Source organism: Onychomys torridus, chromosome 22 (assembly GCF_903995425.1).
Source record: "Onychomys torridus chromosome 22, mOncTor1.1, whole genome shotgun sequence".
Lineage (NCBI taxonomy): Eukaryota > Metazoa > Chordata > Mammalia > Rodentia > Cricetidae > Onychomys > Onychomys torridus.
Window position 1 is genome coordinate 5,351,617 of NC_050464.1, and position 27,838 is coordinate 5,379,454.

The window sequence follows — 27,838 nt, forward strand, 5'->3', positions numbered from 1 at the left end:
ATCTGCAAATAAAATTGCTTCAAGAAGTGCCACAAGAAAATGCCTGTGAACCTATAGCCTGTCCCTCAGTCTGTCCATGCTCCAGCCTCCCACAAAATGGACGTGCAGACAGGCAAGACAAGTGCATGGCCCTGAGTGAAACAGTGAGCTTCAGTGTGCTCAAGGTTTCAGGGTTAGTGGCACTAAAAGCAGGTCCAGAAGCTCTGAAAGGACCACAGCACAATTATCTTCCAACTCAACAAAACAGGCCGACAGGTAATAACTCAGAGCACACTGCAAACCACAAACAAATGCTACAATCCCCGTCTTCAAAGATACTAGCAAAGCTTTTCTTTCCAGAAACCAATACAGGATGCCATGAAAGAGTCACAGTCAGACAAGGAGTGCCTAAGAAAGCCAGAAAAGCACACTGGAAAACACCAAGAGGCTCAGCATCTCTTAACAGTACATTCAGGAAGAGAGTAACAAGAAAATCTGAGGGGAAATCAAAGGGCCATATACTTTAAGAACTGTCCAGACACCTGATATGAGCTGAATGACTGTGTCCAGAAAAATCACTGTCAAATGTGGAAATGAGAAATGGCATTTGTCTTCAGAAAGGGACAAGTCTAGGTGATCCACAGTAATCTGAGAAGTCTGACTTGAGACTGGATTAGACATACTGCTACCTAAAGGCAAAAGAAGTATCAGAGCACAACTTGATACCTATGACTCTAAACCACCAAGTAAATAAAGGTCTTTCCAGAAATACTACCAATTAGACAATTTACCTGTAAGATAATCTTCCAAAGAAAGCCACAGGAGGAGGAAATAAAAGATACAGGATGCAGAAAGCACAACAGTCTAGAGGAATAAAAAGGAAACTGTCTCAGGGAGGTGGTAGAGGAGGCCTAGGTTACAGGGAAAGCAGCTGCAAGCCACCCTGTACAACAGAGCAAGCCAAAGGCCATCAACATGAAAGGAGAGGGCAAGGCACACTACGAAAAACAGTATTTCACAGTGACACTCCCTCAGTAAGATGAAGCAGAAAAAGGGCTGTGGCAGAGTGTTCCACCCACTGTACCATGTAAGCTAGCTATCAGCAACTTGCACTAGTATATAGCAGAGGAACTGAGAGAGAGCTGCTGGTGCCGGTACACCACTAACACAGCGGACAACAGCGACATGAGCAAGCGAGAGAACCATGCTCCTAACTGAAAAAGTCCTAACTCCTCCTCGTTTGCATATTTTCTTTCTTTAATTTTAAAGGTATTTTTTAGATATCAGCATTTCTTTTGGTGGCAGAAAGAACATTTGTATGAAATTCCAGAACTTAAAATTTGTATTTTCTCTTTTCAAATAAAATTAAAATTTTTACTCAAAACATTCTGAACCTTTTTTGTAAAGAGACATGTGCAATTCCATGCTCCTGGGTACTAATGCATATATATATATATATATGGGTGGTGGAATTCTGTGTTTTTGTTTTTAGAATTTGATCTATTACTTGATTTAAACATGTACAAAAGTGTCTCTTTCACAGAAAAAAATTTAAAGTACTACAACTTTAATTAGCCCTACTCACCAATTGCTTTGGTATAATGTCGTGCTCCAAGGAGTAATTCTGGAGCTCGGTACCAGAATGTTACAACCACTGGATCCAAATCTGCTAAAGGCTTCAAAGGTGAATTAAATAATCGGGCAAAGCCCATGTCAGCTGTAACAACAACAAGAAAACCACGTAAGTAAACAGACAGGTCTACTTTACTTACACAGTCCATCTGCCAGTGTTATTTATCAAGTGTTCTCAGACCTGGGACAACAGATTAAGCACCTTACTGCTTACTGAAATGTAAAAAAGCTTGCTTGAGACCACAGTCTTATTGAATAAACTGTCACTCAGCTCTTGACCTGGGTTATGACAAGCTCTGTTGCCAGACCTTCGGGGTAAGGCTGTTCCTCTGGCAGATTTCTTTCAGAGGGCCACACCTCTGGGGTTGGGACAGGTTGAGACATAAAGCTGTCAGGCACAGCAAAGTGGGGCTTCCCATTGTTTGCATCAACAAGCCTGCTCACTGCTGTCTCAGAGCTGACAACATAGTATTTTAATACTATTTTCTCATCTATTTGGCCAGAGTTCCACTGACTTAATGTAAAAGTCATAGCACTTTTTAAGTTGGAAAGGGCTTTATTTCAGTCTTATGCTTCTTCACATGAGACAGAAGTTCAAAAGATCACAAACCCAAGCCCTGAAGTTGGCCCTAAAGAGAGTTCATGATACAGGTACCATGCCATCAAGCTACTTAGGTACAGACTCTGCCCTGCTAATGCACTCTGAGACTTTGCCTCTGTATGACATCACATGCAGGGTCACTCCACACAAAGACAGGATGAGCCCTGTTTACCGCCCATCGGGAGATGTCAAGATTCACAACCATCTGGGTAAGTTTATTTCTGTTCTAACAGAGTTTTAATGCAGCAGATTCTCCTTTAACTGACAGTTGTGGATGGGAAAAGCCCAAATTTGGCAAAGAATAAAAAACTTGCATCATATTATCAAGTGTTTCCTTTGAAATGTGAATGCTTAAAGACACAGTATCACCCAAACCTTCCAACAGCACGCACAATTATATGGAAGTATAATTCTAAAGGAAATCATAAAGGTGCCATGCAAAATCTTTCTAAATCAGATGATAAAAGACACATTTAAAATTGCTCTTTGGCTGGGACCAGTCTATTCTGCATGCCCTGAACTGGCGTTTGAATTGGACACCGTGACATCAGATTGAAGAGATCCCTTCAGAAGCTCATCTAAGGCCAAAAGCATTTGGTGGCCCCAAGATGAGTGAGCACTGACAGGGTCAGACATCAATGACAGCCAATGGCTCAGAATATACCAAAGTGTATCATCACATGTTCTCACAACTAAGAATCTGCAAAGTCTGTGTCACAGAAAAGTTTATTTAAAAGTGGAAAGTGAGCTTTGAGAGGCTCAGAAAGGAGGACGGGGAAGAGGTGAAGGAGAATTGACTGAGTTTTACTGGGCTGTAAGGACAAGGCATACAGCTATAGGTGCCTCGATTCCAGTGGTTCTCAACCTGTAGGTTGTGACCACTTTGTGGGTTGAATCCTTTTACAGGGGTCACCTAAGACCACTGGAAAACACAGATATTTGCATTACAATTCATAACAGTAGCAAATTAGTTATAAAGTAATAACAAAAATAAGTTTATGGTTGGGGATCACATAAACAGAGAACTGTATTATAGGGTCACAGCGTAAGGAAGGATGGAAATCACATTGCAATAGAAACCACTGTTGAGTTCTGTATTCTTATAATTCTCTATCATAATTACATTATTTATAACTTACTCGTCTCCTACCCCCAAACCAAATAAACCAAATATAAGTGACAAGCACTGCTTAGTAAGATGACAATGAAAGAAGCAACCAGTTAGGACAGATTCAGCTGTCCTTACAGACTGTCACCCTGGAGAGGTCTGATGCAGAGGACAGCACAGCACATCAAGATGCAGAATGCCATGAATGCTTTTGCCCTTCGGCAAGGCCTGGTCCAGCCTGCAGGTTGAGAGCTGTGCCTTGATCAGCTCCTTGGCTGGAGGACCGGTCCAAGTGCTCGTTCTCATTAACCTGGCTAAAGGGACTGATGGAGGAATCAAGGTGGCTGCGGACAGAGGCTGTTTAACGAGGCGGGGTCTGGAGAAAGCCTGTGTGCCTTATTTCACAGCTAGAGCTGCTCATTCTCTAAGGTCGTCTGACACCTGGGGGAAGGTTTCCCTTTGACCTACACTCTTTGAAACGTTTCTGACATCTGGAACTATGAATATGTGCATATCGATATAGAAAACAACTGCCTACAACAGTTTAAAGTGTACTGAACTGTGACATATCAAAGATATAACATACCAATTTTTACTCTTCCTCGCTCAGGACCTTCACCCATAACTAAAATATTAGCAGGTTTCTGTGGAAACAAACAAACAAGCAAACCTTTTCAATAGACAGAAGTAGTTTTCTTTTAAATAGACAAATGTCAATATAACATAAATCTACTTAAATAAATCTACACTTTTACTACCAAATGAAAGTTAAATATAGGAAGCCACATAAGAAGCTGTATGTGTATACAGCCAAGCCGCACACAGGCCCCAGTGCAGCAGCAGCCAGCTGAGGCCCTTAATCAACAGGTCTTCGCTGTGGAGCACCGGAACTTAACAATGCTGGGGCTCTCTCTCTCTCTCTCTCTCTCTTTGAGACAGGGTCTCATGATGTAGCCTTGGCTAGTCTGGAACTACTATGTAGACCACAGCAGCCTTGAATTCCCAGTGATCTGCTCGTATCCATCTCCCACATTTTGTTTTTGAGAGTCTTACTCTGTAGTCCTGGCTGGCCTAGAACTTACGATGTACACAGGCAGGCTTTGAACTTGCGGTGACTCTCCATGTCCTCCCGAGTGCTAGGATTTTGGCAAGAGTCACCAGGTCTGACACATGGTTTCAATTATTTAAAAAGTTCTAAGAGTTTAAGAAAAATTAATCCCCACAGATCATTTAATACAAAGTAGCACACTAATTACAGGCAAAAATTCACCTGATACTCTTTTTTGGAAGCCACAAGATTCCCACCTATGTTTAATATAAAGAAATCTAATATGGTCTTTTTCTAAACAAGTTTGCACAGTAATTATAAAAGAAAAGATGAAGTTTAACACAAGATTTTGCCAAAGGGGAACTTTAGTTTTAAACTCTAAAAACAGCAGACTGTCACAACCTGTTCAGAGTGGCACACGACCCTCTGGCATTGCAAGCTGTCGTTTTTCAGGAAGAGAGGAAGGAAGCAGCATTTGGCTTCTCCCTCAAACCTTACCCTGCTGCCTTTTCTACAGACACAGCTTCAGTTTACCAATCCGACAAAGAGAAGCGAGACTAGATTGGGATGCCTCTCCAACATTAATCTAAACAACTTGAAAAATCCAATTAGAGGGGCTGGATAGGTGGCTCAGTGGTTAAGGGCACTGGCTGCACTTCCAAAGGACCTGGGTTCAATTCCCAGCACCAACATGGCAGCTCACAGCTGTCTAACTCCAGTTCCAGGGAATCCAACACCCTCATACAGACAAAACTCCAATGCACATGAAATATAAATAAATAAACCATTAAAAAATCAAAATAAGAGATTTTTATGAAAGCTGTTTAAAGTGGCAACCACTTCACAGGCTTCCAAAGCCATCACTGGAGATAGCTCCAAGGCAGTTACAACAGTGCACTATCCTACTAACTCCCAAGGTCAGAATTGGTTCTTTTTAAAAAGCTAAAGAAGAACAGATGCTGCTGCTGAATGGCAGGCTATGGCACCAGGGTCACAGATTCCTGTTCTAAGAGGACACAACTCAGCGCCAGAGACAAACGATTGGAAGACCCGTGCAGGCTCCTGTCACCACTCTGGAGAGAGTTCTTAGAACAGTGTGTTTTGCTAACATCATCATCATATTTCATTCCACAAAGAAATTCTGAGGTCCTTATCATCACCACATTCTTCACCTGGGGCAGCTGGTGGAGTGCCAAAGTGAGCGAACCACTTACTAAACAATGCTTCTAGTGAGCTCGGTGCACTGACGCTGCCCAGAGGGTGGAAGTGCTTGCCTACACTGCAGTAACCAGTCAACGACGGGGCAGTCTCCTGTTGACTCCATTCAGTGAGGGAAATTCTGGTCCTCAACTCACAGCACAGGATCATGACCATGAGTGGAATTCTCTTCTTGTGGTTCTAAGCCTCTTGATGCATGTCTCCTCCTTAACCTTATTTTGAGTCTCTTCCCATCAAACCCATCTTCTGTACCATTGCTAGGGTTGTCTTTCTAAAGGACAAGTGTGATTATGTCACCTCTGTCCCTGAGATCTCTACAGTAGTGTGGAAAATACTACATGAAGACTAGGAGAAATGGAACACAAAATGATGCAGACTGGGGTTAGAATCAGGTGTTAGTTATTGGTTTCAGGTAGGATTTTATGTATCCTAGGCTGTCCTCAAACTCAATTATGTAGCCTAGAATATTATATTTCTAATCCCTTCCCCCATGCCAGGTTTATGTGGTAGTGGGCACGGAACCCAGGATTTGTGCACACTGGGCAAGCACTCTATCAACTGAGTTACATCCCAACACCAGAACTAGTTTTGTTTGTTTGTTTTTTTAAGTTTCTGTGAATAAAGATTAGGAGAACAAAAGTGTTAGAGTAACAGAGAACATGGATCGCTTTCTCAAAAAACTCTTAGATAATTCTGTGTTACTGCTATTAAAACATTTCTGAAGCTGGGCGGTAGTGGTGCACACCTTCAGTCCCAGCACTCAGGAGGATCTAAGTGAGTTCGAGGCCAGCCTGGTCTACAGGACAGTCACCAAAACTACACAGAGAAAACCTGACTGACTAGAAAATAAAGAATGAATGAATGAATGAATGAATGAATGAATGAATAGTTCTGCATGGCTAGAGAGATGGCTCCCGAGTGCCGGGCCAGTTTCTTGTTATTCTAAACTTATTGGACTGACCAAGTTTTGAACCTAAGGTTAAGAACAGCTATGGAATAGTTTCTTTTGTGAAGGACTACCTGGCATTTGTGTTGGTGGTCAAATTTCTAGAAATAATTTTTAAAATGATTTATTTTATGTGTATGAGTTTTTTGGGTTTTTTTTTTGTTGTTGTTGTTGTTTTGTTTTGTTTGCCTGTATGCATGTATATGTATATGTCTGGTGCCCACAGAGGACAGAAGAGGATCTTGGATCCCCTGGAACTGGAGTTATAGATGGCTATAAGTCACCATGAGGGCACTGGGATTCAAACCCTGGTTCTCTCAAAGAGCGACAAAACCAATGCACCATCTCTCCAGCCCTTAGTTTTTCAATTTTGCTAGGTCACTCCCTATCTGGTTATAATCTGAGAGCAGTCTTGGGGCTAAAAGCCCTCTTAGCCAGTGTTTTAGCTTTTCTCACAATACTTTTTTTTAAACTTTTACCCAGGCTGACCCTTGAACTCCTGGGTTCATAGGATCCTCAGGCTTAACCTCTCAAGTAATGGGACTACAGTATGCAGCTTGCAGAGTGACTTGTTTTTAAAGTGGTTTAGACTTATCTGGACATGTTACATCTGCCGTGTGTGTGTGTGTGTGTGTGTGTGTGTGTGTGTGTGTGTGTGTGTGTGTAGGGGGGAGGGAGAGAGAGAGAAGGAAGAAGAGAGGGACAGAAGGGGCAGGGGGAGGGCGAGGGAGAGGAGGAGAGAGGGAGGGGGGAAGGGGGGGAGAGAGAACAGCTGTGTTGCATGACTGGTCTTGGCAAACCCTTGATAGTATTTAGTCAGTACTGAGGAAGCCTCCAAATTACTCAATGCCATATTAAGGTAATAACCTAGTCTCCAGTAAAACTAGTTTCATCCCTTCCTGTGTCAGTAGTAGAATCTGGGAGGAGTTTAGTTCCAGAGCCAGGACCTCCCTCCAAGCAGTCCTAGACTGAAATGTATCTCTGATAAATACTTCTCATGAAGTGTCCTGGTCACCCCAAAAGAAGAGGCAGAACACTGTTAGTGACATTCTGAGAGACATACACTCCATACGACTGAAGAGACTCTCCCATTGCAGGAACAGAACAAGCACCTGCCCAGTGGGTAACGACATAAGCTAAGGCTGCACTACCATTTGAAGCTACAGCTCCTTTTTCCTGAAAGCACTAACAACTGTGTTTAACGGAAAGAACATGGTCTCGTGTGACAACTGGATGATTTTTCTGTTCTCTACCCTGTGCCTCACCTCCCAAAACCTGACCAGCATTTCCCAAGGCAGATTCTTGCACTGCAGACATCACCATTCTTGTTCCTGTACCTATCACACATACATCTCCAGGGCAAGGTGATGATGGAAATAAAATACACATACTGAACATTATGGATCACTCCTAATGCTTCCTATTAATCTTTACCACAGTGTCTGCACATGTGTGCATGTACACATGCCTGGCTCGTTTTACAGATAACAAGAATCTAGCGCATTTGGGTGGGGAGTGGAGTTCAATGGTAAAACATGTCTACCAAGGGCAACGTCACAGGCTTGACTCTTAGCACCACAGCACATGAAAGCAAACACCAATGCCATGAGTGGCTAATCTTTCCCACAGCTACACAATTAAGAGGTGGAACCAAGATTCAAACAAACCTCAAGCTCATCAGAAGCACAAAAGGGCTAAACACCCTCACTGATATCTGTGTAAGAAGTTCCAATGAGTTCCTATTCACAGTCAAAGACATATGGGAAGTCTCAACCCATACTCTTGCTATAGATAAGAGGAAATAGGAGAGAAACATGGAAGTAACTTATCCCACCAACTTCAGCTACAGCCTCTGGGAATTTGTTTGTATACAAGATTAACATTTCAGCTGGTTTGGGCCATGGTGCTCGGGTGTTTGAGTCAAACATTATTCTAGATATTTCTGTGAACTACTGACTTGGAACCTCTGCTGGGAGGTGGTAGAACCTTTAGGAGGTGAGGCCTAGTGGGAACCCTTGTCATGGCTCACTAGAAACTCACTCCTCACCACTTCCTCTTTTGCTTCCTGACAAAAGTTCTGCTCCATCTCTCATTCCTCATCATTGCCACCTAACATCAACCAGAGGCCAAAGCAACGAGGTCCATCTACTATGAACCGGCAGCTCCAAAACCATGAGCCAAAATATATCTTTTTCTCTTTGTAAGTTAATCATGTCAAGTATTTCACTAAAGTCCTGCAAAGCCAATGCCCTCCTTCCCGTGACGGTATCCAATCAAATAAAGGCTCTAATAGAAAAAACACTGACTGTGAGCAACAGAGGATGCACCAGCAGATGGGCTTCAGTATCCAACTGTTATTCTATGTCTTCCTGGATCTCCAGCTTGCAACCTATCCTACAGATTAGGAATAACTAGGCCTCTAAAACGCATGAACCAATTCCCTAAAATAAAGTGCTTTCTATATATCCCTATGCTGACACCTTGTGTGTTCTGCTGCTCTGGAAAAGCCTAATATGGACAGGAACATCAGAGGCAGGATTATAATTGCTACAAACATTCTCACTGTCAAGAGGCAGGGAGTAGAAGAGAGGAACAACCAGCACTGGAGAAGCGGGGCACAAGCACATGCACCTGTGCTTAATTTCTCTCTACTTTATAGTGACTGGGGACTTTAATGTTCGAATATGAAAAGATTTGGTTTAGATCAGTAAGTTACTTCACAAAATAAATGCTATATATGCTTCCTTTCTATCAGACCATTTTCCTTCAATTCCCAACACTATGACAAGAAACTAACAAAACACACCCATGCAAATGCCCTTACCTCACCCTAAGCCCACACAGGGCTCTCTTCATGAATGACTTTACACTTCCTATCAAAAACAACTCTGAGAGCTATTAGCCTCCACTGTGAGATGATTAATGGTGACAATATAAATCTTCACTTATCAAAAAGGGGTATTAAGCTGTAAAAGCATCTAATATTCATCTCTACCATCTCAACAAAAGAATGCTTCCAGGTTTATTTTTGGGAGCAAATGTAGCCAGAATGACCTCAATATTATCTTTCTGCTTTTGCCTCTTGGGTGCTGGGATTACAGGCATGCTCAAGCCAGTATCTGTATTAATAATAAACCTGATTTAATAAAACAGAAAGTTCAGTAAATCCGTGGCTATTATCAAAAGGGTATTTTCAAGGTGTGTGTATCAGTTATCCACCTTACCATGTTGTTTCTTGTGGTGAGGTGGAACATTCTACCAACTAACTGGTCAAAGTTGTAACATTAGAAATCTACATACATGTGTTTCATGCACCACTATCACCATTTATCAACCTTACTTCAAAGGCACAGAAACTATAATGGACTATGAATTGTATTTGTTCTGATAAGTGTTTCATCTGCATGTAATGCTAAAAGCTGTGTGGCCTCTGAACAAAGTCTGAGAGTAAACATCTTATTACCACATATTACCACATACATCAGCATCACATGTAGCTACACTGAAAAATTGTAGACCCCAAATTAAACCCAAAATTTAAATTTTAGCTGACAGGAAGTACTAACACTTTTTAAAATGTAGTCTTTCACCCCGAAAGCAAGGTTTGAGAGGCTGGCACCTGAACAGTGACCAGCTTTAAGGGGGCCTGCTGTGCTAAGTGTCTAGATAATGGCTCTAAGACCTGTGTACCTGGGAGACACAAGACAGCTAGATGCTTAGAAAGAGCAAGGACATCACAAGAAAACCCAGAGAACCAATTAACCTGGGTTCACGGGAGCTCACAGAGACTGAACTGACAACCAGGAAGCCTGCATGGAACTCACCTAGGCACTCTGCATATATGTTACAGATCTGGTCTTCTGGGACTCTGAACAGTGGGAGCAGGGCTGTCTCTGACTCTTTTGTTGGCTTTTGGAACCCTACTAGATTCTGGGTTGTCTTGTCCAGCATGAATACAAGGGGAGGTGCTTAGTCTGTCCTGCAACTGGATATGCCATGCTTTGTTGACATCCATGCAAGTGGGAGGCCTGCTGTTTTCCGAAGAGAAATGGAGGAGGAATGGACTGGATGGGGTGGGGGGGGGGCAGAAGAAAGGTGGTAGAGAGGAACTGGGAGGAAAGGAGGGAGAGGAAACTGCAGTTGGGATGTAAAATAAATATTAAAAAAAAAAACAAAACAAACAAAAAAAAAACCAAAAACATTAGGGACATCTCACTCCAAGGAAGGAAGCCACAAGAGGAGGTGCTGCCATATGAAGAACATTATGGATGCATGACTAGCCAGGCAGTGTGATATAAGTAAAAGGATAATGGAGTGGAGCACAGGTCCTCATTGTAGGGGCTACATTAATACTGTTCAGCATTGCTGCATGCAATGGTATTCGTTCGTCATTATCATTTGGACAGTATCTACAGACAAGAGATTTTTGTTGCCTTCTGTTAAGGTGCTCTGGACTTCTAAACCCTTTCTTTTGTTTTTTTGGGGGGGTCCCCAGACAGGGTTTCTCTGTGTAGTTTTTGGTGCCTGTCCTGGATCTCGCTCTGTAGACCAGGCTGGCCTCAAACTCAGAGATCTGCCTACCTCTGCCTCTCTGGGATTAAAGGTGTATGCCACCACCACTGCCTGGCCCCTTTCTTCTTGAGATGGTTTTACCAGAGCCTTCTGAAAGAACCCACTCTTCACTAGCCCAAGTCACAAAGGGTATTTCTACACTGCATAACAGCTTCATAAAGCTAGGAGGTGAAGACGAGACTACTGCATGCACACACACCACCACACCCCAAGAGCTGCAGGCCTACTTACCTATGGCAAGATTTGTCTACAGACAGTGGGAAAAGTGCCCACTATAAATATAGTTCCTGGTTGAACCCAGCTGTGGATCAACTCACCAAATCCCTGTGCAACACCCAGTTGGCATGAAGATAGTGAATCCCATCCAGGATCTGGTACAACAGTGACTTCACCATTCCCCGAGGTAACTGAACTGGCTTCTTGTTGGCTTTTGAAGCTCTGTGAAACTTAATTATATGCTGAAAAAAAGAAAATAGCACAAGAAGCTTGACAAACAAGCAAAGGCAGTGTTGCAATCACCAGAGACCTGACAACCCTACAGCACAACAGAACGAGCACCCACACGGGAGCACATCCTAACAACCAGGTCAGCTCTGTTTAAGAGGGGACAGCATCTCAGGAAACGAAAGAAGGCAGAGAGGCAGGAACTAGGGTGCTCTTCATTTTAAAATATAATTAAAGTTAATTACATCTGGGGCACTATGGATCTGTTTATCTGGCAGGAATTTCCAAGAAAAGAACCATTTTTATCCTGTAAAGTTTAAATAAAAAGGGGAAAAGAAAAAATTCTGACTGACTGAACAGCACAGGTGTAGTACCAATTTCTGACACTCACGGGTTATGAAGAGCAAACGGATGTGTCTCAGTAAAACACACCCAACATATAGAAACTAAAGAAATGATAACAAGTAGATAGCCGGTTCGAGCTGGATATACTTAGGAACACGAAGGATCCAGAAGAGGAAACAGCCTGCCTGGTAACTGGCAAAGCTTTCCCTGTACACTGCATAAGAGCTTCATGAAGCCAGGAAGTGAAGATAAGACTACTCCATGCTCACATACCACCACACCCCAAGAGCTGCAGGCCTACTTACCTATGGCAAGATTTGTCCACAGACAGTGGGAAAAGTGCCCACTATAAATATATTTCCACTATAAATATATTTCTTTCTAGACAACTAGAAAGAAAAGTACAATACATATTTTAAATTATCAAGATATTACTTGATAATTTAGAATATGTATTACCTACCCTAAAATGTGATATCATCTATGTCAGTAAGCAGAAAATGCACCGACTCTCCAAATGTTATAAAAATAGGTTTAAATAGAGAGCACATTAAAGAACTAAAAGCTTCCAGCTTCCCAGAATAAAAACCAAGTAGAGGAGGTAAGATAACTGAAGGTGTATTTCTTCAGGTCATACTTAAAATAATACAGTGATTTTTCTAAAACATAAAATAATTTAAAAACTATAAATCAATAAAATCACATAGCATTGGAATTTCTTGCCTGCATATTCTTCATATTCCAAGGCTAAAACATCAAATGCACAGTACACAGGCTATAAATCTCACCAACGCCTAAATGATTTTCAAAGCAACTCTTAGGTGTAACTTTTGATGCCTTATGTCTGTCAATCCACAAATAATATTCCAATTAAAGTAGGAAAAAAAGTAAAATTGTAAGTTTTAGGGAAATGAGCTGTCCTGTTTTTATTAAAGTAATGTTAAAAATACTCATTTGCCTTCAGTAAGTACCAGTAAAATAATGAAAAAGGCAATGATGAATTACTTATACACATCAAATTATATACAATGTAGTTTATATGTAAAATGCCTGTTATGTCACACTGAATACAATATATAAGTACTATCTATGTCCTCAGACATCCGCTCCCCTGCTTTCACGTCCTATACTGTGTATGTGACTCACTGAGTCTAACTAAGGTTGGCAAACGTTTTTATTTTGTCTATTTAAGATAAGATGTATTTATAGTCTTATCAATATAGTATGAGTCTTTCATGGTATTGGCTAAATCAGTAAACTATAATCACTCATTTGAGAAATCTTCAACACACAATTTGGGTCTAAATATGTAAAAATGCCATAGGCCAAACAAACCTAAGAAATAACCCACAAGAAACACTGCAATCTATTTTTGCACTAATCTTGTTTTGTAATACGGCTCTCACCAGCAATGATTTTTCTCTATGCAAAAGTACACCAATTCAAATAGTAAAACATTATTGCCAATGTAAACGGAGTACATCATATTAAATATCAAGTTTTTGAGAAACTAAGAAATCAGTAATAAGTTTCAACATTTAGCTCATACAGCTTGTAACAGCTTCCGGACTATTAGGAGACTTTCTCACATCAAACAACAGGGGCGGGGACCGTAGTTAGACCTGTCTATCCTTTTATAGCATGCTTACCCAACAAACACTATTTCATTTTAAATTCTTTCACACGACAGAATAAAGGAAAATAAGTCCTTTCAAAACCTTATAGCAAACAAGGTCACCTTTTAAATCAACTCTGTAATTAGGAAACAATGTTCTGAGTTGTTCACACTCCTTATTTCTTTACCGTCTGTCACAAAGGACAACGTGCCAGAATAAAGAAGAAATACTGGCAATCTACCTAGTCTGAAGACCCAAAATGCTTCAATATTCAGAACTTTATGAGAGCTAACATGATTTCATGCCATGAAACATTTTTTCACATTCAAAATTATTATAACATTGTGTGAAATTTCCTTCACCTGTATTATAAGGTAAAAATAAAATTAAAACACAAGTAAATTTCAAGTTGAGACTTGAGTTCAGCCTCTAAGAGGTCTCATTAAATATATGCAAATAAATACCCCCACATCCGAAACACTTCTATTTCCTAGAATTTTGGTGATTTCTGGTCTAATGCAGTGGAAGCTAACTGTTCAGTCACTTTCAGGCTGACTGAAAACAACAGCCCCATCTACCAGCAGTCCACCTTACCCAGAGGTCATGTTCAGCATAGTCAAAGAGAAGCCATACTTTCCGATCAGCATGAGACAGAAACACCTTCTGAAGAGAGATGACGTTGGGGTGCTTAAGCTCTCGAAGTAACTACAAAACAAAGGAGATTCATTCAAAATTTAACACAAAGATAATACTTAAAAAAAAAAAAAAAACAAATTAGGTGTGGCAGCACACACATGTATACAAGGATTATGAGCATGCCCTGCTACCGCCACGGCAGGCATTTCTACCTGGCTGCAAGGAACTGAACAGAGGTCTTCTTGATGAATGCTGAAGTAGAAGACCACCTGAAGCCCAAGAGTCCACAGCAAGCATGGGCAATAAAGCAGGGATCCATCTCGGACTCCACCCACCCACCCACCCAGCAGCAATTTAAAGGCAACAAAGCCAGCGCTTACTCATGTTAAGCATTTGATAAACATTCGGAAAAGGTGTGATTGCTACACAGGAGCTTCATTACAGAAAAACCTGCAGGGAAAAAGATACTGAAAGAGGATAATAGTAAATCTGTCATTTGTTGCTTGAATGGTGATTTTAATTTTTTATCAAAATTACAATCTTAGCCACTTTTAAATCCACAAATTGGTAGCATTAAATATATTCAATGCTGTAGAACCATCACTACTATAAATTTTCACCATTCCAAGCAGAAATGCTTTATCTATCAATGATCCAGCTCTAGGTAAACTCTACTACCTGTTCCTAAGGGTTTCTATGGCAGACCCCTAGTGTTGGTGGGTTCTCATAACACCTGTCTTTCTCATTTGTGTAGACAGGCATGTACCTGTATTCCCAGTACCGAGGAACTGGCAGGAGGAAGGACAACTTTGGGTATCACTTTTGAGGTGCCATCCATGTGATTGATTGATTTTTATGTGTATTCATGTGTATCTGTGTGTCTGCTACATGTGCAGGTGCCCATGTAGGTGAGAAATGGGAGCTAAATCCCCAGGAGCTGGAGTTATAAGCAGCTGCGAACCACCTGATGTGGGTGCTGGTGATCAAACTCACATCCTCTAGAAGAGCAAGTGGCAAGTGCTTAGTCACTGAGCCGTCCTCCCCAACTCGTTTATTTAGTCATCCTCCCACCCACCTGCTTATCTATCTATTTTTGAGACATGTTCTCTCATTGGCCTGGAATTTACCACATAGGGTAGGCTGGCTGGTGAGCTCCAGGGATCCATCCATCCCCACCTCCTCTGCACTGGGAATACAAGCACTGGCATGTACCCCATGCTTAGCTTTTTTTTTTTTTTTATAGATTCTAGAGATCAAACTCAGGACTTTGAAAGCACTTTATCTATCCGGCCTCATATTTATCCTTTCATGTCTGGCACATTCCCTCAGTATTATCCTCAAGGTTCATCCCTGATGCAGCATGGTTTTTTTTCTTCCTTTTTTATAGGTGAAAACATTCCCTTGTACATAGACATTCCTCAGCTTATAACAGATTTACATTTTGATAAAGCCATCCTAAGCTAAAAATATCATCATCAAAAATACATTAATTAAGCCAGACACGGCAGTGCAGGCCTATATTCTGAGCTGGTCAGTGGAGACAGGTGATCCCAGGGACTAAACTGGCCTTTAGTAGAATTTAATTTTTTCATTTGTGAAGAACTGGTTATTCTTTACAAAATAAAAGGTTTAGGGGGCTGGAGAGATGGCTCAGAGGTTAAGAGCACTGATTGTTCTTCCAGAGGACCTGAGTTCAATTCCCAGCACCCACATGGTGGCTCACAACCATCTGTAATGAGATCTGGTGCCCTCTTCTGGTCATACATGCTGTATACATAATAAATCAATCAATCAAAAAAAAAAAAGGTTTAAATGCATTCATATTAGCTTTATTCACAGAAACCATTTGTTTTTCCAATTTTACCAATGGGGGAAATTTTTAAATTTTTCTGAGTATATGTCTACTTTGAATATATCATTCACTATAAATTTGATTTACCCTAGTTATCATATATCATATTTAATTTAAGCTTGTAAAGTACAAAAAATAGTAATATTTAAAAACATACCATCTCAATATATGCCACTCAGAGTGAAGAGGAAGAAATTAGGTAAGAAAACTAATATTTTTTAAATGACAATGTATTCTTTTCTTTAAAAATTATGAATTTGCACATGTGTGCGCATGTCTGTGTACATAGAGCGCATGTGCATGTACAGGCCAGAGGACAACCTCTGGAGTCATTCTCAGACATGCTGCCCACCTCCTTTGAGACATGGTCTTTCATTGGCTTGGAGCTCTCCAATCACAGTAGACTGGACAGCCAACAAGCCCCAGGGAGCCTTCTGTCCTTACTTCCTGGGCACTGAGATTACACACATGCCCTGTTACGACCATTTCTACTTGGATGCTAAGAACTGAATAAAGGTCTTTGTGAGCCGGGCGGTGGTGGCCCACGCCTTTAATCCCAGCACTCAGGAGGCAGAGCCACGAGGATCTCTGTGAGTTCAAGGCTAGCCAGTTCCAGGACAGGCTCCAAAGTTACACAGAGAAACCCTGTCTACACACACACACACACACACACACACACACACACACACACACACACACGGTCTTTGTGATTACAAGGTAAGTACTTTAGCATCTAAATTATCTCCCCAACCCTGACACTCTATTCTAACATTAACAGTTCCTAAAAGCAAAACCAAGTTCTAAATGTATGCCTTAATCATGGTTAATAGTTAAACTGAACCTTAATTATGCCAAATTATTAAAAAAAAATTAAACTGAAGAATCATTCTTCAACCAAATTCTTAGGAACTGATAAAAACAGAGATGCTGAGGTTGGAGTGGGAAGTGCATTGTGAAAGTGGTCTAACTATGCCCAGCCCATCCATCAGAGGCCACGACATCTGCTGCACAGCTAGCCAGCACATGAAGTAAAGGGATTCCAGTCCACAGGGATGGTGGACATGAGTGTGACAAACAGCTCTCAAGAAAAGGACAGCTTTACAATGTCCTGACTTTGGAAGAACCTCTCAAAATTCTTTCGTCCCTTTATAAATGCTTCCTGAGGACTACCAGATCTAGGCCATGCTAATGATATGTGTAGAAGTCTAGTCTGGGTAAGGGAAGCAACAGACCAAAGTAAACAATAGGAATCCCCCTAAGATTTTTATTTGTAATAAATATTACTAAAGAACCAAAGTGAGCCAAGAGGTGGGGGGTGCATGTCTTTAATTCCAGCACTTAGGAGGCAGAGGCAGGCTGATCTCTATGAGTTCAAGGCCAGTCTGGTCTACAGAGTGAGTTCCACTATAGCCAGGGGCTGTTCCATAGAGAAACCCTGTCTTGAAAAAACAAAACAAACAACAACAAACCAAAAACCCAAACAAAATACAACAGGGGCTGGAGATGGCTCAGAGGTTAAGAGCACTGACGGCTCTTCCAGAGGTCCTCAGTTCAATTCCCAGCAACCACATGGTGGCTCACAACCATCTGTAATGAGATCTGGTGCCCTCTTCTGGCCTGCAGTCATACATGCTGTATACATAATAAATAAATAAAATCTTAAAACAAAAACAAACAAACAAAAAAAACCCCACAACAACAAAAAGAACCAAACTGAGTGTGGGCAGGAGGAGGAGGAGTCAGAGAGGGTTTATAGAAGGCAGGGAAACCAAAGGTGAAATTCTTCTCCTTCTTTAACTTTTGTTACACAATGTCCCTAAGTGAAGCTTGCCACTCAGTTCTTTTTATCTACATTCAAGTTAATTCTTCTCTTCACCTCTTGACTTATTTGAACTAAATTTCCCAATCAGTATTTCAGTATGCACCTCTGAAACACTTTTTCTTCAACACAAAGAAAATAAAGAGCAGCCAACAATGATAATGTATCAGAAAAGCCTCTTAACGTTTATAAATTAAGCAACAGACTTCTAAATAATGGAAAAGAAAACTGAAGCTGGGTGGCGGTGGCGGTGGCGGCGGCACACGCCTTTAATCCCAGCACTCGGGAGGCAGAGGCAGGCTGATCTCTGTGAGTTTGAGGCCAGCCTGGTCTACAGAGTGAGATCCAGGAGAGACACAAAGCTACACAGAGAAACCCTGTCTCGAAAAACCAAAAAAAAAAAAAAAAAAAAGAAAGAAAGAAAACTGAAAAGATCTTGTATTAATAATAACAAAATTTGTGTCATGAAAATAAAACATAGTTTGTTGGGATTTATAATTTTAAATACTGATATAGGAAAGAATAGCTTAAAAGCCAATATAGCAACAACCTCAATGCCCATCAACTGAAGAATGGATTAAGAAAATATGGTACATATACACAATGGAGTACTACCCAGCAGAAAAAAACAATGACAGCATGAAATTTGCAGGCAAACGGATGGAACTAGAAAAAAACATCCTGAGTGACGTAACCCAAACCCAGAAGGACAAACATGGTATGTACTCACTCATAAGTGGATTCTAGATAGAAAGCAAAGAACAATCAGACTGCAACCCACAGAACCAGGGAGGCTACATAGCAGGGGGATCCTAGGATGACTGTGGCTGATAGTTTTGGTTTTACTCAATCACTGGACAACCCTCAATGAAACATTTCACTATCACTATTAGGATAAGAATTTATACGTATCAAGCTGATAATAGAAAAATAATTTTAAAAAAAGGTCAATAGAGCAAGGTTCTATTCAGCAAAGTGGAGAAACTCAGGCCCAAGAAGAGATAGGAGGAGAGCGGATGAAGCGATCACTCATGAACCAACCAAAGGTGACAGGGTGGCTGGAGAAGTGGCACTTGTGAGGAGCATCAGGGCTAGTAACTCACACTCAAACAGCGTAAAATCTGAAGAACTCTAAGGAAATATACTGGTGGGTGATTTCTATTAAATGCTAATATCAGCAAAGAGAGATGAAAAATAACATCCTACTTCATAAGCAAAGTTGTAACTATCTCAGTATCACAACCTGACAGCAACACTGTATAAGAAAGGACAGGATAAACCAGCATCCCAAAAACCAGATTAAAAATCCTTAGTGATGTATGTGCCACTCAAATCCAATAACATAAAAGAAAATATGGGCTATCTCAGGACTGTGATCAATAAATTCAAAGAAATGGGTATAATTTATCAATTTAACCAAGGAAGACAATATGGTCACTTAAGTATACGTGGAAGAAAGCATGTGACGAAACAGTGTGATAATGGGAAATTCCTCCGGAAACCTGTATTAAAAGGAGTTTTTCTAGGCTGAACTGATGGTAGCTATATGCAAAGTCCAGAGCTAACATCACACAAAATGGTAAAACTGAAAAAACTTCCCTCAAGATGGCCTATTCCAATCAGCACTCAGTATGATGTGAGAGCCTGTACTACAGGATGGGAAAGGAAAACGAAAAAGCACGGAGATAGAGGAAAGTGTAGCTATCCTACTAGAACGCCCAAAGGAACCACCAAAAACACCCTAGGGAATTTAGAAAGGGATTAGGGTATACAATATAAGGTATAACAAAGAAAAGTAATTCTATTTTAGAATGCAGCAGGAAAAAAACCCTGAAAATTAAAATTTAAAATAATCCTATTTCAGTATGAAAAAACATATTTCATGTTTTAAAAATTCACTCATGAAGGATGAAATTAACAGAGATATGTTAATTAATATGTCTTTAAGGTCTATAAAAAATAAAATATTAAAAGAAATCTTATAAAATGCAAAGTATCCCTTAACTTTAAAGTCATAATATTTTCTCAATCAACATATGATTTATTGATCCAAATCGTAATTCCAGAAGGCACTCTTTAGAAATTGAAATGGACTAACTAACTAACTAACTAACTAACTAAACTATATGGATGGATGGATGATGTACCAACAAAGAACCTTAAACAGCCCAAATAACCAACAAAAGATAAAGCTAGTGGCTTTGCCTTGCCTGATGGTGAGCCTCTAATCTAGTGTTAGTGGCAGACTAGACAATGACAGTGGTACAGTCATTATAGAAACAGACTGTACTTAGTCCTTGAATCTGCTGATCCATGAAGATTACTTTACCCAAACAGATTAAAGTCAGAAAAGGGAAAAGTTATAAATGGACTGCATTAAAAATTTCTCCCCGCTGGGCGGTGGTAGTACACACCTGTAATCCCAGCACTCGGGAGGCAGAGGCAGGTGGATCTCTGTGAGTTTGAGGCCAGCTTGGTCTACAAAGCGAGTTCCAAGACAGCCTCCAAAGCTACAGAGAACCCTGTCTCAAGGAAAAAAAAAAACAAAAAAAAACAAACAAACAAAAACAAACAAACAAAAAAACTCCCCAAGTTAAAATGTAGAATAACTTTCATTTTTTTTTTTCTGGTTTTTTGAGACAGGGTTTCTCTGTGTAGTTTTGGTGCCTGTCCTGGACCTCTCTGTGTAGACCAGGCTGGCCTTGAATTCAGAGATCCGCCTGGCTCTGCCTCCCTAGTGCTGGGATTAAGGCTGGCCTTAACTTGATTTCTTTTTGTGTAAATGTATTTACATTTATTGAGATATAGGTAAGCATGAGCACATTTGATCCAAAATTCAATTGAGTTTATCTACAAATACATTTTGTAGCTAGGCACATTGGTACAACCTTAGTACCAGCACTCACAAGGCAGAGTTTTGAGGTCAGCCTGGTCTACGTAGCAAGTTTCAAGACAGCCATGGCTGCATAGTGAAACTGTCTTTAAAAAACAAACAAACGGGCTGGAGAGGTGGCTCAGAGGTTAAGAGCACTGACTGCTCTTCCAGAGGTCCTGAGTTCAATCCCAGCAACCACTGGTGGCTCACAACCATCTGTAATGAAGTCTGGTGCCCTCTTCTGGCCTGCAGGGATATGTACAGACAGGACACTATATACAAAATAAATAAATAAATCTTAAAAACAAACAAAAAACTTTTTGTCATTTGTTTGGTGGTAGATAAATACATACAATATATTTGTTAGTGAGTATAAAATTTAATGTGAAGCTTCAGCTTCTTTTTTAAATGCCAATTCCAACTATATATAAGTTCATTAAGTTGTATAGACTTTGGATGTGATTAATTTTAATGTGATGTTTTTATTTAATTTCCAGTAAACTTTTAAAAAGTAATAAAAAAATAAATGCATGGCCATGAGATGGCTCAGAAGGTGATTCCTGGGTCCTACACAGTAGAAAGAATGCACTCCTGCAAGCTGTGCTCTGACTGACCACACACATGCCATGGAACAAATAAATACACAAACTACAAATGTCAAATTCAATGAATTCTCACATATTAAACTCTTGGGACTAAACCCAGATCAAAAAAGACCCCAAACATTATCAGCACTAAAAGCTCCCCTTGTCCTTTCCAGTCACTTTATTTCCACCAACAGTCCTAATTAGCCTAACTTCTTATATCACCATGCAAGGTTTAATGAATTTTAGTTTGTTAAGACTGACCTGTAAGTAGAATAGAGTTTAATGAACTACCACTGATGTATAAATATCTTATCTCAGGAGTCAAGAATGGAAAAAATTGGGCTGGAGATATGGCTCAGCTGTTAAGAGCAATGGTTACTCTTCCAAAGGACCCAGGCTCAATTCCTAGCACCCACATGGCAGCTCACAACTTTCTGTAATCCAGCTCAATGTGATTGGACACCCTCGTACAGACATAAATGCAGGCAAAACTGTGGTGATATTGTGTTCCCCAAAATATTGTGCACCCTAATAAACTTATCTGGGGTCAGAGAACAGAACAGCCCCTAGATACAGAGGCCAGAAAATTGTGGCACATACACCTTTAATCCTAGCATTCCGAAGGCAGAGATCCATTTGGATCTCTGCGAGTTCAAAGCCAAACATGGTGACTCACTCACGCCTTTAATCCCAGGAAGTGATGGCAGAAAGCAGAAAGGTATTTAAGGTGTGAGGACCAGGAACCAGAGCCGGTTAAGCTTTCAGGCTTTTGAGCAACAGTTCAGCTGAGATCTGTTTGGATGAGGACCTAGAGGCTTCCAGTCTGAGGAAACAGGATCAGCTGAGGAACTGGCAAGGTGAGGTGGCTGTAGCTTGTTCTGCTTCTCTGATCTTCCAGCATTCACCCCAATACCTGGGATCAGGTTTGATTTTATTATTAAGATTCTGCTACACAAAACAGCATGGGCATATAAAATTAAAAAAAAAAGAGTGGGAAAAAATAGTTAATTGAAATTCACCTAACATGGAGAAATAGCTTAGAAGCCACATTGGACAGAGTGGCTGAACACAATTAGAGAAACAAAAAGATCCAGATGGCGTACCGCTGTCAGCTGCTTCTCCAAAACCCACATGATCCACTTGCTAACTGCCCCAATGAACTAGCTGGAGATTGGTTTTGGTTTCCTCTGCGTACTCCTCCACTGTTCCATGTTGATTCCACCATAAAATTCTCTTAAGGGTCTCAGAGCCACATCTGTAGGAAATTCACTGATGGAGACACTTGCCTCTGCCCTGGAAGCCGAGCGTAACCAAAAGTGCCTCGGTCCTTCCACAGCTGCTGTAAACAAGTAGCCACTGCTGCCCACTAGCTAGGCTTGTTTGGTGCCTGGAGCACTGCTTGGAGTTTGTATATTTCTAGGTCTCTTGTTGGCATGCTGAGGGCTGTCCCAAAGGTTTATGACCACTGGGGGGTCCTCTGTGCTCCTTATAGTGATATAGCATTTTTGGAAAAAAATTGGTATGGTCTGTGCCATCATCTACTGCCAGCCACAGAGGCAGGACATAGAAGGAAGGATTAACTAAAACTAAGGATGCATAAAAAAGCCATACAGAAACCTATTTTTAAGTTTTATTAAAGAATATAATTAAAAGTTATAGCCATTTGTCTATGCCTTTTGGACTCTGGATAAGCAATTAAAGGTCAAATTAAATAGTCCAAAACTAATCTTCTAAGTTGATCAATGTAAATTTCAGTCTCACATTTGAAATTTTATGTTCATGATGCTCAGATGTATTGTTAAAATATATAAATGTATTCAAATTAGTTTATCTGTAATAAAATACTACCCATGAAAATATAATTTTAGAAACCCTACTTAATGGAGTGACTCTACTTGAGTAGATTAAGCTCCTCCCAGTGCCTGGTGAGTGTGTGTGTGTGTGTGTGTGTGGGGGGGTGTCTCCAAAATGATACAGGCTATTGCCTGTTGTGGAATATTACTTTAACCATGTGAAGATGTGTTACATTTGTTTATGCTGCCTTTGTTAATGATGTGTTGCATTGCCTGCCTAAGGAACCTGATTGGTCTTAAAAAAAAAAAAAAAGCTGAACAGCTAATATCTAGGTAGTAGAAAGATAGGAGGAGCTGAAAAGGGAAGAGGGGAGGAGGAGGGGGAGAGGGGAAGAGAGGAGGGGAGAAGAGGAAGGGAAAGGGGAAGCAGGGAGAGGGGAGGAGAAGGGGAGGGGTAGAGGAAGGCAGGAGGGAGCCGCCTGGGCCAGCCAGGCAGCCAGACACCAAGTAGGACACGTAGGATGAAAGAAGGATAAAAGCCCTAGGGCAAAACTCCATGAGGAGAAGCAGGTTGCTATAAGAGCTGGTGGGACAAGCCTAAACTGAGACAGAACATTCGTAACTAATAATAAGTCTGTGTCTTTATTTGGGTGCTGTTTCATGGCCCCAGAAGAAGGCCTGCTACAATTGCCATGCTCTGTCTGGGTTGCTCAAGAGAGATGGCTAGGTCCTATGGCTGAAGACACATGGAGATAACTCCCTTGCCACTGTTTACTCAACCAGCCTTCTTTCCTCTTCCCATTATATTTCTATACAACACCAGGCTCACTAATTGGTACTGTTAAGATTTATGAGTCTCTTTCCCCAGCAGTGTAAAAATACTCAGACTCAGAGACCCAAATTTGTGTATATTCATTTTTCCTACTTTAATGTCCTGTCAATAAATGGCCGTCTTTTGAAGATACATTGGCATGAATCTATGAATGAGTGTGATTATTTAAAGGTCTGATTATAGAGTTAGGAAACATACATTTGGAACCAGTTTTTAAAAATTTATTATTGGCCAGGCTGTGGTGGTGCGAGCCTTTAATCTGAGCACTCAGGAGGCAGAGTCAGGCGGATCTCTGTGAGTTTGAGGCCAGCCTGGGCTACATAGTGAGTTCCAGGACAGGCTCCAAAACTATACAGAGAAACCCTGTCTCGGAAAAAAAAAAAAAAAAAAAACAAAACATATACACACACAAAAGAATAGTAATAAATTTGTTGTCACTGTGCATGTGTTTTCATCACGGCATTTTTGTGAAGATCAGAATGAAATCAGTGGAACTGGTCCTCTCACTCTACCACGCAGGTTTGAGGACTGAACTCGGGTCACACAGCTTGGCAGTAAGCACTGTTACCTACAGAGCTATTTCAATAGCTCAGAGCCATAGCTTTGCTGGAGAGATGGCTCAGAGGTTAAGAGCACCGACGGCTCTTCCAGAGGACCTGAGTTCAATTCCCAGCAACCACATGGTGGCTCACAACCACTTGTAATGAGATCTGGTGCCCTCTTCTGGCCTGCAGGCATACATGCAGGCAGAACACTGTATACATAATAAATAAATAAATCTAAAAAAAACAAACCCGCAATCTCAAAGATGCAATGTTTAGTTTAAGTGTATGTATAATTACTAACTGTACTGATATGAGAATACTTCCCTTGGAGTAAGGAGATTCTAATCACCACATGGAAAGCTGTACTTCCAAAAGAAAAGTGGACACAGTGACAATGAAACACAGAACCCCGATTTTAACTGGTGCAGCTGAAGACAACAATCCCACTCCAGCCATGGAGAACTGTTAGCTTTATATATAAAATAACTGACTGTCATTGACCAGAATTAAGTAACAACAGGAATTTTAAGAATTAGTGATATTTATTAGAGGAGAGTGTTCATATAAACAACTTTAATTAATTTTACCACAAATAAATAAATGTGCACATTGCAAGAACTTCATGACATCTTCACTTCTTAAAAAATTTTTTTCTGAGCCAGGCGGTGGTGGCGCATGCCTGTAATCCCAGCACTCAGAGGCAGAGGCAGGTGGATCTCTGAGTTTGAGGCCAGCCTGGTCTACAGTGCGAGTTCCAGGACAGCCTCCAAAGCTACAGAGAAACCTGTCTTGAAAAAACAAAAACAAAAAAATTTCTGTAAATACTTGTTTAGAAAAATATTTATCAGCTTTCTATTCATATGATGGGAAATACAGCAGAGACCTACACAGTTGACACTTATGTCAGCTGGTATGGTAATAACAAGAACTTCACTTACTGCTATTTCTCTGCATGCTGACATAGAGATTCCAGTTCCTTCTATTTGTTTTAAAGCGTAGTCTTTATCGTCCTTCCTGTGAAAACAAAGTTATTTTAATATACAGGTAGCTCTATGTTTACATGCACTTTAATATTAAGTACTACATAAAAATAAAAACATGTGCTTAACACCAACGCCAGTTGGGAAAATCTATGTAGGTCAAAGGCAATTTCTTGTGGAGGGTGTTAACAGCACCAGAATGCAAAGCCTTGTCTGGGACTCCAGTTACTTGTAAGGGACAGAGTCAGACATTGCTCTCCGGATTCCTAGAGACAAGTTTTTTTTCTAATTATGAAATAAAGCTTGATTTTCTAAAACCAGTTTCCATGTCAAAGGATCAGAAAAGTCAAGATACACCACTAATGCACAAAATGGTTGTAACTTTAAAGACAAAACCCATTATAATCATACTCTCACGATGTATAACTTAGGTCACACCCAAGCACTTTTGAGAGACATTCTCTTAGCACCTATTTCTAAGGATTATGTATCAAGAACTGTTCTAAAGCTTGGGAATACCCCAGGGTTTGACCTATTACAGTTCCGTGTATCTACTGTCTGTGTTATTAATCTGCTATCACACAATGCCAGTGCTACAACAGGCCAAGTGTAAATCCAGGGGTGACTCTGACTGAGACCCAAGCAAAGACTTCTTTAGAAGTATCATCAGGCTTTGGGGACTCTGATGCCATTTATTTTCCTGGATATTACTGAGGACCCTGAAGAAGACCAAGAAACAGAAAAGTTGAAGAATATCCCACTTTGATGACTTTTATTAAACTGAACATAAGGTCATATTTTAACAGGAAATGCAGCAAGGTAGGGAGCGTACAGTGAGGGGCTGGCTGAATCAACCCCTTGTAAAAACAAAAGTTAAGGTCACTTAATGCTTTATTCTTTTAAGTTATTCTTAAAACTTACATTTTTCTTTTACAACATATTTCTACCAAATCCTCAGGTACACAAATCTCAATTATTCAATTATGACAGTATTTCCCAGGGGAAAGTGTTTATGATAATGGATTTTACAACATACTTCATAGTAAAAGATCCATAGACCTCATAATATAAGAAAGATTCTGTACTTTAATACTCACTAATTCTAAATGGCTTTTCAAAGTCTGAAATAAGACATAAAAATAAACACACTAGGACCAAGGTTAAGTCTACTAGACACATTTATATGCAGGGTAGTAACTGATTAAATACTATACAATATATTCAGCATTTTCAAGGGAGATGAGTTGGAGGCCAGCCTAGTCTACAGAGTGAATTCTAGGATAGCCAGAGCTACACAGAGACACTCTGTCTCAAAAAAACAGAACAAAAACAAAAACAAATTTTATACAAGCTTTTTTTTTTAACATGGTAATACCTGAAACACATATATAGGATAAACCTCCAAGTGCATAAAATTACCTTACAGGGCACTATTCTAATATTGGACAGCCATCTCTTACTATTGCTGGGAGTCAAAAGTTATACTTGGATTGTCAAGTGCAGAGAAGGGGCCAAACTCAGCCCTTGTGTTGTCCAAAGATTAACTGCATTCAACATCCAACACTTAGGAACTTCATAAGTGCCTAAGGGGGACCACCAAAAAACATTTTGAAAACAAATATGAATTTGGAGAACTTGGTTCTCAATGCCAGTTGTGGAGCAAGTCTTGGACTAATTCTAAACTGTGAGAGATTATAAAAAACTGAAGGAGGACTCTAGGCAGGCAGTGGTGGTGCACACCTTTAATCCCAGTGCTGGGAGGCAGAGGCAGTTGGATCTCTGTGAGTTCAAGGCCAGCCTAGTCTACAGAGTTCCAGAACAGCAAGGGCTTCATGGAAAAACCCTGTCTTAAAACTCCAAACAAGGAGGCTGGAAAGATGGCTCAGAGGTTAAGAGCACTGCTTGCCCTTCCAAAGGTCCTGAGTTCAATTCCCAGCAACCACATGGTGGCTCACAACCATCTGTAATGAGATCTGGTGCCCTCTTCTGGCCTACAGGGATATGTGTGCACTGTATACATAATAAATAAATTAATTAAACAAAAAACAAACAATTAAAAAACCTGAGGGCTCTCCTCAGATGTAGTATGTGTACAAATAAAGAATGATCAAATAATGATAGACAATAGAATATTCCTTTTACACACACCAGCACAACTCCACAATTTTGTTTGTTCTCTTGATCCCAATTTCCTTATCTGTTCCCCTCCAAAGGAATTAAAGTGTTAGAAATCTATAATTTTTAGCTGCCCCATCTATATTAATTAGTTCAGCTATAGAAAATTAAAATACAATAAATTAGTTAAAAGAATAGAAAAACCACAGGTTACCTGAAAAATCTTGACTTTTCTAGGAAATCAAAGAGGTTTAGAAAAGCTATAGATTTTGTGTTCAGCTTTTGGAAGGCCAAG

General features: G+C 40.4%; 1 protein-coding gene across 4 annotated transcripts in view; it reads right to left on the minus strand.

Annotated features, from left to right (window-relative positions):
* Cdk8 (cyclin dependent kinase 8) overlaps positions 1-27,838 on the minus strand; it is a 68,887-nt gene that overhangs the window by 15,698 nt on the left and 25,351 nt on the right. For all 4 annotated transcript variants that reach the window (XM_036171863.1, XM_036171865.1, XM_036171862.1 and 1 more), the window contains exons 2-6: positions 25,387-25,462; positions 14,104-14,214; positions 11,422-11,562; positions 3,907-3,964; positions 1,565-1,696 (exon numbers count right to left, since the gene is read on the minus strand). In XM_036171863.1, coding sequence (XP_036027756.1) covers positions 1,565-1,696; positions 3,907-3,964; positions 11,422-11,562; positions 14,104-14,214; positions 25,387-25,462 — 518 coding nt within the window. The remainder of the gene's footprint in view (positions 1-1,564; positions 1,697-3,906; positions 3,965-11,421; positions 11,563-14,103; positions 14,215-25,386; positions 25,463-27,838) is intronic.